Raw genomic sequence first — 16,614 nt, 5'->3', positions numbered from 1 at the left:
GAAGGCGGGGGTTGGCTGAGGGAGGAGGGAGCGTAGCGCGCGCCCGCCCCTGACCCGTTTCCTCCTCTCGCGTCCGCCCTTTCGCTGCTCCCCCCCCCGCCCCCCGCGCCGCCCACGAGCTCCCTCAGAGAGGAGGCGGCTGGAGCAGCGAGATGAGGGAGAGAGCGAGACGGTAAATTAACACCTCCCTGGAGGGTCGAATATCAAAGTGTGTACTTTGGCGTGAGGGGGACAGGGTCACCTCAGGTGCCGCGGGCGGGGAAAGGGAGCGCGCCTGCCTCCCGCCTTCCTCCTCCTTCTCCTCAGGAGGGTCGCATGAAAACGACTCTTCCGTGCCAAGGGCACCTTCTCCCCGCCCCGAGAGAGAGGGAGGGGCTGTGGCTTTAACAGCCGTATGGCAGGCAGACGTTCAACGGATTTAGTTTCCCCATTAAACACAGCCCCATACGCAGAATACCCGCCCCCCCCCCGGTTGAACTTCTGGTAGCTGTTAAAGGCACACGAGTCGGGAAAGTGGAGGGAGAGGTAGCAACTGCAGTTGTCCCCTTCCTCAGCCAAAAGAGAGCTGGTGGCTGGTAAGAGTGTTTATTTTTCAGGGAGTTTTTTCTTTTGCCCGAGAATGGTAACTTTCTGGTAGCTTTTTTTTTATGCAGACGTTGAGACGTTCCCATTTGAGGGATGACTTCCCGCATTTGAGAAGACGAAATTATCATTATGACTATGCCTTTGTTTTGCCCCAATGAAGGCTTTTTTTGTGTCTCCTAAATTAGTTGGGCTCTGCTTTGTAATCGAATGACTGTGCTGGGAAGAACCCTTCTTTGCACTCTTAGAGGGTAGGGCACTAGCTCTGTGCTATGTTCTGCAGTCCTGTCCAGCTTGAAGCTGTCTTTATTGACTAGAAAGCCACAAATCTTTTTGTTCTTGTGGCATTTTTTATTGTTTTGAACCAATGAAATAGCTGAGGAGGAAGAATAAACTAATAGCAACATCAGTTTAAATTAAAATCTGGGAGCCATGGAACTTTTAGAAACCGAATTTCCTACTATAGATATACAGCTTAAATACTGCAGCTTTTAATGTTGAAAAGGAGTTTAATTTTTATCCATTGTAACTTAAAGATGCAGGTGAGATTCCATAGTCTGAAATACTCAAAGAGAAGAGAGTCCAAAATGGATGGATGTTTCTTAAAAGTGAAATATTGAAGATGCAAATGCAGACAATTCCAACAAGAAAGAAAAATGGGCAATAACTAAAGAAACTTTCTCTCACAGTGGCCAACCATATGCCTGTGGGAAACCCAAAAGCAAGACCTGAACATAAGAGCACTCTGCCCTCCTGTAGTTTGCAGCAACTGGTACTCAGAAGGATACTGTTCTGATCATGGAAGCAGAGCATAGGCATAGTGGTTGGTAGCCACTGTTAGCTTTATTCCCCATTAATTTGTCCAATCCTTTTTTAAAAGCCATCCAAGTTGGCGGCCGTCACTGCCTCTTGTGGGAGTGAGTTCCATAGTTTAACTATGTGCCACATGAATAAGTACAGTGCTTCTTATCTTTTGCCCTGAATCTTCCAACTTCCAGCTTCACTGGATGTCCACAAATTCCAGTGTTATGAGGAAGCAAACTTTTCTCTCTCCACCATGCCACCTCTTACTTCCCTTTCTCTAAATGAAAATGTCCCAAATGTTGCAACCCTTTCTCATGAATGGCATGTGACCTACTGCCAGAGTTCATCAGTATTTTTTATTTGCAACTAGTTTCAGAAACTCCTATTTTTCCTTTTTCATAGAGTCGGACACATCCACATTCATCAGAATCTATCTCCCGTATCTTGAAATCTGCATTAACACCTGCAGTTCCACACTATGTTGTGTGTGTCATACTTATTTCAGGGAAAATAAAATATTTTATCAAATTTATGCCCAAAGTGGAGCCCCAGAAGCCTTACAATATAGAAACTTTATAAACAGTTTAAAATGATAAAATCCTGTCGCTGTTCCCAATAACTCAACTTTCCTATACCCTAAACTTTCCTATACCCAACAGAATTGGGAATTTTATCATAGACATTGAGACTCTGATCCTTGTTGGCCCTCTGTGCATAGTTGATTTAAGCTACATCCTACATAAAACTGTTTGCCTTATGAGTTGTATTGCTAAGCTGTGGCGTGCATGGGGAAGTAGCTTAGTAGTACCCACTACAGCCAAAGAGTTGTGCTATGGTCCCTGATTACTTTCTATTTAGACTTTGTGAGCTAAAAACAGCATGCACAGTACTCCTGTGGCTTCAGCATATCAAGTGTAATGATCAAGTACTCCAGCTAGAATAAACCTTTCACCACACAATGGTAGAAATTGTAGTTGCATTTGACAGTTCCAACTGATGATAAGTGTTTTTGGTAGGTGGTATGACCAGTATTTTTGTGAATGGACATCCTGCTGTTCATAGAATTAATAGGCTCTTGAGTCCAAGTGTTGATAGCAGAAAGGGGCGAGAGCTTATTTGCCAAACTAGAATGCCATACCTAAGGATATGTGGGGATTTTCCATTGTGGGAAAGTGAGGATTTGTGTTCTGTTCCCAATAGATCCAATTGTCAGTGAGCTCTCAGGATTCCTGGTATTTTCAAAATATATAATATTCAAAGCTAGGTGGTTGGAGTTCACATGATGGTTAAAAGAGAAACTGCCATATTACGACCTGGCTACATTTTGCATGCAAGCGTATGGAAACCTGGGGGAAGGAAAAGTGGCTTTGAATGAAGGGTGATTGGTGTGGAGGGAATAAGTGGTAGGTAGAGAGAGGTTTTAACAGCCCCTTTCCCCTTACCTCGCCATTTCTCCGCTTCAAATCTTTCTCCTGCATCTAGTTTTTCCCTTTGGAAAGCAGCTCTGGATATTATGTGTTTGCAACATATATTTCCGTCCTTAGATAGGTGCATCAGATCAAAGTCAAAAAGCAGGTTTCACCATTGTAACCTGGGGTCAGTGGCCCTGACAAAGTAGAGTGCTGATATGAAAAGCAAATAGGGGAATAGGATAAGACCTAAGCCAAATTCTAATTGTTTCTGTTACTACTTTATAATTTATACAACTTCTAACACTTTAAAGTGATGTACAGTTGCTAACAAACTGCCCAAATGTTTACAGTAGACATGATAGTAAAGGAAAAGGAGTGAAAAGGGAAGAGGAAAACAAATTAAAGTACTTATTTTTAAAAGTTATGTAACTGGTGACCCGCTGGAATAGCCACTGAGAAGATTTCCATGTTCACTATTAGAGTAATTCTGTGGCTGTGTTAAACTCTTTACGGTAATTCTGTAATCTATAGATTTTTTTCAGATTAGAATGTAGTCCACTTCAACCTCTTACGGAGAAGTGTAAAGATCCATGCAAGGCATTAAAACTCTGCCCCCCCCCCCCGGAAATACTCCCCCACCGACCTGATACTCATCATGTATCGCTCACATACTTTGTGTCCTATTTTTACAACCACAAGGGAAGGAAACACTTTTTAAAATGAAAGGTGAGGTTCTCAGCAAACTGAATTCTGCCCACAATGCCATGTACCACATTTTCATGTACTTGTATGAATTTGGAAATTGAACATATCTACCTACAATCTATGGTTTGAAATCCAGGAAAGCACAACCATGTTACAGGTCTTCTGAATGTTCTCTGTCTCTGGTGCTGAATGTGATAACTGTTTTCTGTGGGACACGTGCTGCTGCGGGATATGAGGAATCCAATAATATATGCTTTTCTCATCTAAAAGAATTACTTAGCCTTTTTGCAGAAGTCTACCTGAGAATAGTCAGAGGCCCATATAGAGCCCCCACACACTGTTAATGCTTAAGAAATGTTAAATAGTCCCAATTGTTCCCTGCCATCAATTAGCAGTGTCCAGTGCTATTCAACCATCATTTACTCCAAAAATACAAAGCAGTGGAAAGGCTTCAAACAGGAATGAATCGGATTCCCTGTTTAAATTCTTATCTTGGATAAATAAAAACAGCATGCTGGTAATATTAAAATTAATATTCTTACAAAATATTTTTTAGACCGGGGTAGGCAACCTAAGGTCTGTGGGCCAGATGTGGCCCAAACACCTTCTCAATCTGGCCTGCGGATGGTGTGGGAATCAGCGTGTTTTTACATGAGTAGAATGTGTGTTTTTATTTAAAATGCATCTCTGGGTTATTTGTGGGGCATAGGAATTTGTTCATTATTTTTTTCAAAATATAGTCCGGCCCACCACATGGTCTGAGGGACGGTGGACCGGCCCACGGCTGAAAAAGGTTGCTGACCCCTGTTTTAGAGCTTGGAACAGATTCAGAAGAATATTAAGGATAAAACTAGATGGTTCCAGCACATTACCAAATAATGGAGTGTAGAAAGGAAGAGCTGCATTCTTTTCAAGCCCACTGATGCTCCCCTACACTGTGTTGTCCATTTTTAAGCAGAAATCTGAGCAGCATTAGCTGGATAAACCAATATCTAAGGCTGGGATTGCTGTTGTTACTGTGTAAACATGAAGTTATGCTCACAGTTAGATAAAAAAGGACCCCACTTTTACCATGCCCATATTTTTTCTCCAACTTTAGGTGGAGATTGACCCAGGTTATTCCAAGTAGTATCAGCCTGCTCCTCTCTTGGAAACAATAATTGCTCTTTTCTAATGTGTTTATTTCCAGTCTTTAGTCATGGCACTTGATTTTTTTAAATCCTCTTAACAGTTATGCAGGTTTTCATATGTTCCCATTGTGTATTAGAAGATTATTTTTCACTGTATGTGGAATTTGCTGTCATGCCATCCATCTCTTTTATGCTTTTACGATATTGCACATAATTGGTAAAACAGTGATCATTTTTATATCTCTGCCAAGAGATGAAACAGCCAAGAAAAGTAGGAAGATTTGACACTGTTTATTAGATTCTTTCTTTCCCATGCCCCCATCTCCTTTTTCTAAAAAGAAATTAGTCTTGCACATATTCAAAATACATTTCTGCTTTCTAGTTTCCATTCAGCTTCTGTATTGCAATAACTTTCTGTTTCCTGGTTTGTGTTGGTATTGCAGTGCAGGCACGGAAAGTGAAACAAGCTAATCTCTCGGGACAAAAGTCTTGAGTCAGTAAAATTGTTTGCCTGGGTGTGTTTCTAAACACAAAGAAGACTGCATACGAAAAGAATTGTTTGCTTTTAAGGGCAAGGAAGGGGAAGAGAAAACATAGTTAATGGTATCTCTTCATTCTTCAGTGTTTGGACTTGGAAGATGATTTTGAGATGTGGTGGTTTCAGCAAGGTCTGAGCATCTTGCCTTCTGCCCTCGTTATTTGGACATCTGCTTCCTTTGTGTTTTCATACGTTACTGCAGTCGTCTTACATCATGTTGACCCTTTGGTGCCCTACATCAGGTCAGTAAGACTTTTACTATTGCATTGTTACATACAGCGGTACCTCTGATTATGAACGCTTCAGGTTACAAACTCTTCAGGTTACAAACTCCACTAACCTGGAAGTAGCTGCTCCTGGTTGCAAACTTTGCCCCAGGATGTGAACAGAAATCGCACACCAGAAGCATGCGCACGGCAGGAGGCCCCATTAGCAAAAGTGTCCCTCAGAAGAACAGTTTCAGCTTAAGAACGGACCTCCAGAATGAATTAAGTTCGTAACCAGAGGTACCACTGTATAACAAAATATCACTGCATAGGAAAGCACACACCCCATTTGGGGGGTATGGAACTCCTAATTTTAAAAAAGTCATATGCATACCAATTTAAAGTTCTTTCATTTCTATCTAACAATGCTGAAAAACGTGTTCCTCTCCCCTCGGCTTTGCTGGAAGGTGAAGTTCGTATACTTCCCAATTCCTTACAGGGGAGTATGGCAAAATCAATAAATGGTTATAGGTTATAACTTGCCTGCAGCCATGTTTTAACTATAGGAGACTGCAAGAATCTGCAGCTGTAATAAACTGCATACACATTTTGACTAAGATACAGATTCCTATTTGGCTATTCCCAGGCAATGTGGGTGTAGCTGCTGTGATCACTGGAAACCAAGAGGCAGGGAGAAACCTGCATCCGAGTTATCCATTTTCTTCATTAACATGCCAGCTACAGGTCCTAGAGCAGGTCAGTTAGATTTTTCCTATGATGCATATATCGCTTGTAACCAAACATCCATAAGAGCTTCTTACTGTTTTAATTAAATATATAGTTTTAAACGCCATTGGATAAGTATACATATTTACAAGAAAACTTGTGTGGTGGTGGGAGTGGGGGAGTGTTGCAGAGTCACTGCTTCTCAACCTACACTACCTCACAGTGTGGTTGTGAGGATAAAATGAGGAAGTGGGAGCACCATGCACTCCACCATTAGTTCCATGGAGGAAATGTGGGATATCACTATAATGTAAATAAATATAAATAAATTAGTACTATAGAAAAAATAATCTAATGTGTTCAGTTGAAGAAAAATCATATTGCTGATATGAACACTCTTCCCTTTCATATGTTTTCAGGGTCCTTGATTCATTATTCATAATGCCTTATGTCTGGGGTGGCAGATAAACCTTAGAATCATAGAATTGCAGAGTTGAATGGGATCCAGAGGATCATTTAGTCCAACCTCCTGCAATGCAGGAACATGCAGCTTTCCCATACAGGAATCGAACCTGCAACCTTGGTGTTATCAGCACCATGCTCTCACCAACTGAGCTATCCATTTCTAGGCCTTGTCATGCCTGATGTCAGGGAACCTTTTTTCAGTTCTGGGGCTGCATCCCCTTTTGGGCAACCTTTCAAGGACCACATGCTAGTGTTAGGCAAAACTAGAGGCTGAGCAATGAAAGGCTAGTTTCTGCACATACTCACACACCCCTCTGTATCTCCATGCAGAAAAGCAAGAGGCGTTATCAGAATACATGGCCACATCCTAGCCTGGCAAAAATTGTTGGAGTGTGAAGCAAGGCCAGTGAAGTGTTGTGGCCTAGGGCCACATTTGGCCTGCCAGCCTGAGGTTTCCTGCTCCTGGCTTGTGTAATTCACTGGGCAGTGTTAAAAATCAGAGATCCAGCATGCTGTAAGCAAGAGAAAGGATTACTAGCAAATATTTTCAGCAGATAATTTGTAACTGGGTGGAGGTACAGGTCTCTGTTTCTGGGTGAATACATGGCATATAGGCAGCCTGATAAGACTGCACTTTGCCTTTTAGAACTTTGCCATTATTCGTGTATTGAAATTCTTAAATGACTTGGAGTCAGAAAATTTGTCAGACGTTGGTAAACTTTAGCCATGCATAGCTGGCTGTATTAAACAAACAAACAAACAAACAAACAAACAAATAAATGGCTCTATATTTGGCAAACAACCTTGTATAAGTCTTTAAAAAACTTGTTCCTTTAATAATTGTGCTAGATTTTCCAGCATTAAAAACTTACTCTATGCATTTTGAAATAATACAAAAACCAAATGAATCATGCCTCAAGTACTACATGGGCATGGATTTGTTTTTGGTTGCTTCCCTTTTGATAGTTGTATTTTTTCTCCATCTTCTGCTTATTCTTGATACTTACAAATTGGTATTTAAAAATTTAAATGTCTCCCATTTGGTGAGTTTTAGAGTCACTGTATCTTACATTGCTTTTCTTTCAGTGACACAGGAACAACACCCCCTGAAAGATGTTTGTTTGGGATAATGTTAAACATTGCTGCTCTTTTGGGTAAGTACGGGGGGGGGGGGGGAAGAATCCTAGGCTTCTGAAAGATGCTTAGACTTAGGCTTTGTGAGACTCCAGAGGGAAGGAATTCTGTCTCTGTAGCATAGCTATTGAGATGCCCTTGTCATGTGGAAAAGGTGCACTGATGGAAGCGAGACAAGGACACCACAACAACTGTTCTTAAAGATTTCCATGGCAAATACAGGTGGCAATATGATTATTGACTATTCATTATTCCATAAATAATCCTGCTAAATCTGCCTGTCTCATAGTAGGCAAGTAATTGTATATGACACAGAATCTTGTGACAGCTTAAAAACTTACAAATGTGTTAAGGTGTAAGACAAAGGGTTTTGAGATACTACATAGTTAATAGCCATACCAATGCCAGGATGTTTGTTATAAACAACTGTTTGGGAATTCTCTCTCTTAATATATGATTAACACTGTTTTGTGCTTCCTGTATTTCATTTCCTTCTGATCATACTGTTTACAATTTTGCTCCTGCAAAACCATGTGAATATATCCCTATAACGCAGGAGAATACTTCATGCATCTAACAAAGTGAACAAATCCATGAAAGCTTCTACCCTAATCAATTTGTTAAGTCATTTAAAGATGCCATGATAATCTTTGTTCTTTTTGCTGCAACATACTAATATGGCTACTCTAAAAGTATACGTCATATAAGTAAAATTCATCTGCCCTCAGGGCTGCATTCACAGACTTTTTCCCCTCCTATTGTATTTTGAGTACCTGACAGCTAGTTTTAGGTGGCCACCAATTATACTTGGCTTCTTCCAATGGCAGTCTTTTATACCATAGTCTTACTGTGCTGTATTTGGATTCACAGGCATGGCAACCATGTATGTCCGATACAAACAAGTTGATGCTTTGAATCCTGACAATCCCAAGATCTTCAAGTTAAATAAAGCTGGCTTTGTGTTAGGAACAGTTAGTTGCTTTGGGCTTTGCGTCATTGCAAACTTCCAGGTTTGTACTTCATCTTTAATTGTTTTGGAATATAGGATATGATAGGCTTTTTTTTTCCTCCAGAGAAGTTACCTATTGATTGTCTTCCAGCATAAATTTGGGTAGTGAATGCACATGAAACACCATTTTTCATCTCATAATAGGTTTGTGTTTACAATTGGGCTTTGGTTGTCAGGCCACAATTGTACGATTGCCATGACCTTGCTGTACATTTACTTGGTAGCAATTAATGCTGTTTTGTTTTATTGGTGTGAATTTCAATATTTACACCTGACTTGTTAAGCAAAATTTATCTTTTTTGCTGTAAGCCGCTTGGAGATATTCAGGTGACAAGTGACTAATAAGTCTAAGAAATGAAATGAAATGCTCAGGCACAAAGCTTATTGGATGGCCTTGGTCTGGTTGCAGTCTCTCAGCCTAACCTTCTAAGAGTTGTGCTATCAGAGTTCTAGACACACATAATGCAGCAACCTTCAAGCTAGACATATCTGAGTCTGGTCAGTAGTTGGGTGAGAGACTATCTGGAAACCACATGTGTGCAACTTTGAGCTTCCTGGAGAAAAGCTAGCATGTAAACTATTATTTTCCACTAAAGAGTAGGGTAAAAATGTTTTAAGTGTAAAAAATACAAAACATCAATTAAGTCTGGGAGACAAACGTAAAAAATAGCTATATGATTTTGCTATCAAACCACATTTTTTTTGAAAATATGAATTCTCCTTGGGAGCCACCCCTCTAAAGTCTCAGTTTATTGACTGAATTGTTCAGCTTTCAAATATTACTTGGTCAAACCAGCTTTGAAACCTGTGTTGTTTTCCTCCAGAAAAGCACTTTATTTTCTATGCATGTAACCGGAGCCTGTCTCACGTTTGGAATAGGAGCCATTTACATTCTGGTTCAAACAGTTCTTTCCTACAAGATGCAACCAGCGATTCATGGGAAGGGCATTTTTTGGATCAGACTGACAGTTCTGCTGTGGTGTACATCCAGCATAGTGAGTAGTATCCTTTGTGGTGAAATGTCATTAAAACAGTGAACATGTATAATTTATATTCAAATAGTAGAATGTGAACACAAGACTGCAGTTCAACTCATCCATGTTTTATTCGGAAGTCTCTGTGACTTCAGTGGGTGTTAGTATAAGAACATAAGAAGAGCCCTATTTGATCAGACCAAAGGTATATCTAGTCCAGTATTTTACTTCCGGCTGACTTTTTTTTCCTAAACCAAAGGTTTTAAATGTTCTAGTCTTTCCCTCTATGGAAGGTTCTCAAGCCCTCAGAAAGTTTTGGTTCTTTTTCTGCATCTTTCCCAGTTCTGTGATGCTTATTTAAGTATACGTAGGATTCGAAATGCAGCTGCATCATATATTTGTATAACAGCATTATGTTGATGCCACTGGTGCCAATTACAGCCTCCCTCCCAGGAAAAATAAAGCATAGGGATTTTCATAGGGATTGCAGCACAGAAAGAAATGGTTAACCTCCCTTCCTGCACATCACAGTCACAACCTGCAGCTACTACTCAAAAACATGCTGAATGTATTCATACTTCTCTGCATAGGGACTAGGCTGCAAATCTATTTTGTAAATAAATGACTAAGATAAAGTTGAATGGTTTCTCAAATGCTGAAAGTGCAAAGCAGATGTTAGGGGTATTTGAAAGGAAATCCATTTGTGAGTCTCTAAATCTCAACTATATTGGTATACATTTCACAAGAGGTAAGAAAAATATTCTGGTTGGCATTGATGGGGAGAGCAATCAAACCTGTCGGAAGCCAGTGTTAATTGCACTGGGGTAAATTATGCTGCTGTTAATTCACTCCTATTCCAAACTCCATTCAGGAGTAGGACTGAGTGAGCCCAAGCCTGAAGAGGGAAAACAAGTCTTTAAATAGAGTTTGTCTTCCACCACCCGTTTTGCAAGTAAATTTACCATTGAGCAGCTAAGTCATGCGACTGAGCTGAATTTGGAAAAGAGGCAAGTCTTCTGGCTCTCCACAGAACACAACTTTTTCAGGACTCATTCCAGTGCTGGCTGGAAGAGTATGCGGGTCTTCAGCCGGCTGAGCTTAGGCTCAGCCCAGAGATACACCTGTTCCAAACTTCACTCATCCTGGCAGATCTTGGATTTGGACTGCTCCCTAAGTCTCAGCTGAGGCATTTGGTCAGTTTATGGTTATCACATTTTTAAAGGACATGGACAAACTGAAGAGACCAGCAAAACGGAAGATCCATACCAGGAAAAATAATATCTCTTCTATTTCTTGCTATGAGTCAGCCAATAAACCAGAGAGCCCCTAGATCAGAGAAAAAGCAAATAAGGGCAAGCAAGGATGAATGTAAAGCGAGGGTGCTCCATATGCCTCATGGATGTTCCTTAACCTGCTAAAAGTGTTTATTTCTTCAGTCATTTTGTACAGTGGCCTGTGTGGAACAGGTTTAGTACAGAAGCTGCATTGGGACCCCCAGGAGAACGTAAGTTTCATATTCTTATGAGAAAAGATGAAGAAACAATGGAAATTTGTCCTCTGCATTGTAGCATATATGGGGGGGGGGGGGGGCTATGCACACACACACACACACACACACACCCTAAGAAACAAACAGCTAAGTAGTCACAGTAAAAAATTACCAGGGCATACAAAAGGCAGTGGTGATATAGGGAGCTCAAAACCCACTGTTGGCTTGACTATTTAACCAGAAGGTACCTGGAAAGTTAGAAACCAGATTGCATGAAAGTTGCCCTGTCTGAGCTTCTGCCAATTTGCTAGCTTCTTTGAACCGTTCCCCCCCCCCCTACAAAGTAGCACATAAATTAACAAACATAACCCTAAAAATAGTATGAGACAAGTATTTCTCACATTTTCTATAAATATTGCAGCCCATTTCATGCCAGTCCAGTCTAGAGAAATGTGTAAGAAGAGCTCAGTTGGGTCAGCCAGATGTCTGTGGGATGCCCACAAGCAGGGTATAAAGGTAATAGCCCCCAGTTACTCTTCAGCAAATGGCATTGACCATCTTCAGTTATAGTGCTAAACCATGGTTTAAGTGCGGGGATGGAGATTCTCCAGCTCACGAGCCAGTCTTTACCCACCAGGGGGGTCAAAGTTGGGCTATGCGGCCATTTCCCCCAACTGCTTAGTGGGGGTTAAACCCTGCTCTGTTTGATAAGATTCCATGTAAATCCCTTGTTCAAACAGGGTTTCTTCCCATTATGCTACATGAATAAGTGTAGCCTCCTCCTAGGCTTGCATGTTTCCCTTCCTTTCACATGGAAGTGAGGCTTTTGCTTTCCTTAACTCTGGCCTGTTTTTGTCTGAACTGTGAATTGTGGTTCAACACACTATGGTTAGCTTTAACACGATATATCTTTATTTGAAGGAGGCTTATTTTGAAATTAACTGTAATTAGTATTAACAAACCTTACTTAGCTTTTTGGATGAAATGACAAACCACAGTTAAGGGAAAGAAAAAGCTAGTGTCTAGTGCTATATGAATGAGGAACCTAGGCTCATTCACATAGCACTAGATGATGGTGCAGCATTCTTCCTTAACATGGTTATTCACTGGCCTATTGCCTCTGAACCTGGAAATAACAAAACAGAAATGTATGGAGCGCAAATCAGAACTCATTCACTGCCATTCTGTATACTGTCCAAATAAGTGGCTATGGGAAAATCAGCCCTCAACACACTTTCCATACACGTATTATCCATGACACTATTTTAGAAGGAACAAGAGCAACCTGCAACAAAATGCTGCAGTGTATCCCCAGTTGTAAAAGGGTGGTTTGCATTCAGGGTTTCATCCCCCCCATCCTAATTTCCTCTAAATACAGTATTCAACTCATCCCCATCTGTTCCATTTTTCTTTTCCAACTATTACTGTAAACGCTATGCCTACTGAGCATGCCTAGTCATCCATGAGCTGTTTTTATAGGGTTTGCCCCCTTGTGTTCATCTTTTCAAAAACAATTCATACCTTTTTTGCAATCTGTGGAGTTCCCCTGAGCATGCTGAAACTTCCCTCTTGTTTTGACTACTTGTTGACAGTCACTTAATTGCTATTAGTGATCTTTCACCACTAAGATGTATTCTCATAGAAATCTGTTTTTGTCTTCTACAGGGTTACACTTTTCACATCATGAGCACAGTCTCTGAGTGGTCTTTGGCTTTCTCTTTCCTCAGCTTTTTCCTTACTTATATTCGTGACTTCCAGGTAAACCAATGCAGGTTTTTAGTTGAATAACTTCTAAGCGATAATATATATTCTTAACCATCCTGAAGTTTTGGGGGGTGGCTTAACCCAACAAGGAAGGCACTTCATGGGATAATATGAAATGTGAATTTCCATGGCAAATCATGTAAGGTAAATATCACCCCATGCTAAAAACTTGTGGCTTTTGATCTGTAAACTCCCTCTTTGACGTACATGACTGGCCACTATTAAGACAGTGTATACACTAGATGGCCACTATTAAGACAGTATATGCACTAGATGGAGCATAGAAATTAAAATGGCTGTTTTTCTGAGCTACAAGAGAAAAAAGAACAACACTTCATACAAGCATATTTTACTTTCAGAGGCTGGCATTGCAATATTACCTTTTTCAGAAATCTGTTTTTAAGCATGAAGAACAACATTTTGTCCGTGTTGTCTCCCTTGCTTATGAAAACAAACACAACTCTGTATACAATGAAAGTATAATATGCACTGAATGTCCCAGTGCAATTGGTATTATGACTCAAAATAAAATCCACACAAGGCATGTATGTAGTCACAAAGAACTTGACAAGAATATATGCAGTCTTGCAATTTGCCATTCAATATAACCAAGAGTTCAGCTACGTAGTAAATCTTCTAGATAAGACTGTGTACATGAAGGACTCTGGCAACAAGGCTATGTATGGTCTTCGTTTTGTTATGTCTTCTTGAGGTTGGTTCAGATACACTGATAAATGTCAAGTTTATGCTCATAATGAGGCCAGCTTCTGACTTGCATGGGCACTTAGCTCCTAGTAAAATCCTTGCTTATGAGCCAATACCAAATTACAAAGCAATGCATGAAACCTTTCTTTACAAGTGTCTCAAGGATCACTGGATTTAGTGATGGAAAACCATTAAAAAATTCATTTCTGCTACGCACTTCAGAATGTTATTCTATTTGATGAATTTATACCCTACCTTCCCCTTAAAGGGTGATTCCCCACCACCAGCCTTTTTTTGAGAATTAGGACACCTTTAGTTCCTTGCCATATCTGTTTATGTCTATTTAAGGCAAGTAGGAAGTCCAGATGACATTGGACTCCCCACTTCCATCCTCCCCAGCAAACATGGCCACAGGTCAGATATTATGGGAGTTCAGCAATATCTGGAGGACCACGGGTATCCCACCCCTGGTTTAAGTGTTCCAACAAAATCCCTCCAGGTACATCTGTAGCATAGCTGGGGAACCTCAGTCCTGTGGGTTAGATACAGCTCTCAAGGCTTCTCTATCCAGTCCTTGTCACAGCCCTACTCAATACCCTCCTCAAGTTCTTTTGCCTTGCTAGAATGTGTCCTTAAACTGTGTTAATTCCTCTGGTTTATGTGGATTGAGAGATGTGGGGCTTGTATAGCTGGAATGTAGCCTACTGTAAATAGGTAAGAGTTGTATCCATTATTTTACCCGCTTTTACCTCTGGCCCACCTATTACTGGCATGCAGCTGCTGGAATGTTCCCCATGAGGAAATGCAGCCATTGAGCTGAAAAAAATCCCACCACACACCTCTGGAATTACCGTATTTTTCGCCCTATTGGACGCTCCGGCCCATAGGACGCACCTAGATTTTGGGGGGGGGGGGGAATAAAGGAAATATTTTTTATCTCCCCCCCCCACAGGCGCGGGGCTGGGGCGGGGGAAGCCCGAGCTTCCCCCGACCCCAGCCCCCAGAACGGGTCTGTGCGACCCTCGGGAGCCCGGCGCAGCTTCGCGTGGAGCTGCGCCGAGCCTGGGAGCGCAGGCAGCTCTGCACGACCCTCGGGAGCCTGGCGCGGGAGCCCGAGGTTGCGCAGAGCTTCCTGAAGCCTGGAGAGCAAGAGGGGTCGGTGCACACCGACCGCTCTCGCTCTCCAGGCTTCAGCGAAAGCCTGTATTCGCCCCATAGGACACACACACATTTCCCCTTCATTTTTGGAGGGGGAAAAGTGCGTCCTATAGGGCGAAAAATATGGTAAAAAAACAACAGCCAATAGTAATCCAAAACAGTGAGACCCATCAATTCCACCATCACCACCCAGTGAAGGAAGATCTAGTGGAGAACTGTTTGATGTTGCAGTTGTTGCTCTGCGAAAATAGATCAACAGACCATATTCATTCTTTTCCACCATTGTTCCCTTCTTCAGAAAATCTCTTTGCGTACAGAAGCACTGCTGCATGGGCACAATCTTTATTATACACATCAGCAGCTACTAACAGATGACCAAGGAATGCCAACCACAGGGAATATATGAGAAGATAACAATGGAGAATGAGTATGAATTGGATCTAAAGGTGGAATCCGTCCATCAGAGAATGGCTTTTTCTGTCAGAAGGGAAACTTTGGCTCAAACATTAGCTTTTAATATCTGATGAACCTATGTTGGTTTTGTGTCTAAAAATCCAATGTTGCCTGAGTGCACTTCTGCTCACACAATGGGACTTCCCTATCCTCTCCCCAAATCTGTCCTGGAAGGCCACCTAAGTAAAGTGAAGTGCCATTGCTCTTGAGCACAGACACCGTTGGATTTCACTAAGTTATGCCATCAGTCTTAATATGCAACTAACAAGATAGATGCCTACTTGTCTCATTGTCATCAACCACATCTACAACTCTATAAATGTGTTTTAAGATTTAGCACATTCTGTGCAAGCAGTAAAAATGTGTCATTTCATATGCAAATATTGATGAAGGATTGTTAATGAAATCTGTCACTTATGTGAAAATATTTTTAATTAACCCATAAAGCAATGCAATTCCGAATATGAAGTAATACTGCCAGTAGCAGCCTGCAACATTTCTTCTAGATTTTTATAAACTGAATAATAAAATACAGATTAAAGTTTGCTGACTGAAGTCCATGATTCTGCATACTCACGAAAGGAGATGGGATTGAAAAATTTCCATGTATAGGTTAAATTAGGGGTCAACCACCTTTCTGGGCCAGTGGGCACACCTGGAATTTTGAGAGTTCTATGCGTGTTAGCGACAACATGGTTGCCACGTTGGGGGGGGGGGGAGACATAGAAGGGTACAGTCATTGCACAGCTCCTCCCATAATTGTATTTTCATACTACTTTGTAGAATTTCTGAATCAAACAGAAGCCTTCTCTTTGCTAAGCAACATGTGGAAATTTCCTTCCAAAACTACTGATGGTATCACTTCCCCTGCAGCTTAACAAAATTTGGATGGTGTTTAGAATCTATGTAAGAGAGCCAGCTTGCTTTTTTCTGCTCCAGAACATGAACCAATGGATTCAAGTTACAAGAAAGAAGATACCAACATCAGGAAGAACTTTCTCACAGTGGAACAAATTCCCTTGGAAGGTGGTAGATTCTTTCTCCTTGGAGGTTTTTAAGCAGAGGTTGGATGGCCATCTGTCATGGATGCTTTAGTTGAGATTCCTGCATTGTAGGGGTTTAGACGAATGACCCTTCCAACTCTACAACTCTATGAGAGAAGGACAAGTTGGGATATGCCTGTTCTAAACTTGAGAACTTGAGTGGATTTTAAAAATCAGAACCCTTTGTCTTTTCGAAGAACAAACATTTTCTATATCCCACACATATTCTAACATCATACGCCGGTATCAACAAGAAAGACAAGTTAAATTTTTGTTTTCATAAACAGTAAGGTTATGGTACCGCCAATGTCAATGGA

General features: G+C 41.1%; 1 protein-coding gene across 4 annotated transcripts; it reads left to right on the top strand.

Annotated features, from left to right (window-relative positions):
• The first annotated feature begins 31 nt into the window (after positions 1-31).
• Positions 32-15,799, top strand: DRAM2 (DNA damage regulated autophagy modulator 2). Of its 4 annotated transcripts, none has more exons than XM_028734689.2 (8): positions 32-172; positions 5,256-5,413; positions 7,655-7,722; positions 8,573-8,712; positions 9,536-9,713; positions 11,107-11,189; positions 12,840-12,932; positions 15,100-15,799. In XM_028734689.2, exons 2-8 carry the CDS (start codon positions 5,283-5,285, stop codon positions 15,205-15,207), a joined length of 801 nt encoding a protein of 266 aa, XP_028590522.2. In that variant the 5' UTR covers positions 32-172; positions 5,256-5,282; the 3' UTR covers positions 15,208-15,799. The 4 variants fall into 4 exon arrangements, with proteins under 4 accessions (XP_028590522.2, XP_028590526.2, XP_028590524.2 ...); XM_028734693.2 differs by having other exon boundaries at positions 100-208; XM_028734691.2 differs by lacking the exon at positions 32-172 and adding an exon at positions 306-575.
• The last annotated feature ends 815 nt before the right edge of the window (positions 15,800-16,614 follow it).

Source organism: Podarcis muralis, chromosome 5 (assembly GCF_964188315.1).
Source record: "Podarcis muralis chromosome 5, rPodMur119.hap1.1, whole genome shotgun sequence".
Taxonomy (NCBI): Eukaryota; Metazoa; Chordata; class Lepidosauria; order Squamata; family Lacertidae; genus Podarcis; species Podarcis muralis.
The sequence above is the reverse complement of the archived record's forward strand: the minus strand, read 5'-3'. Positions and strand labels throughout refer to the sequence as shown.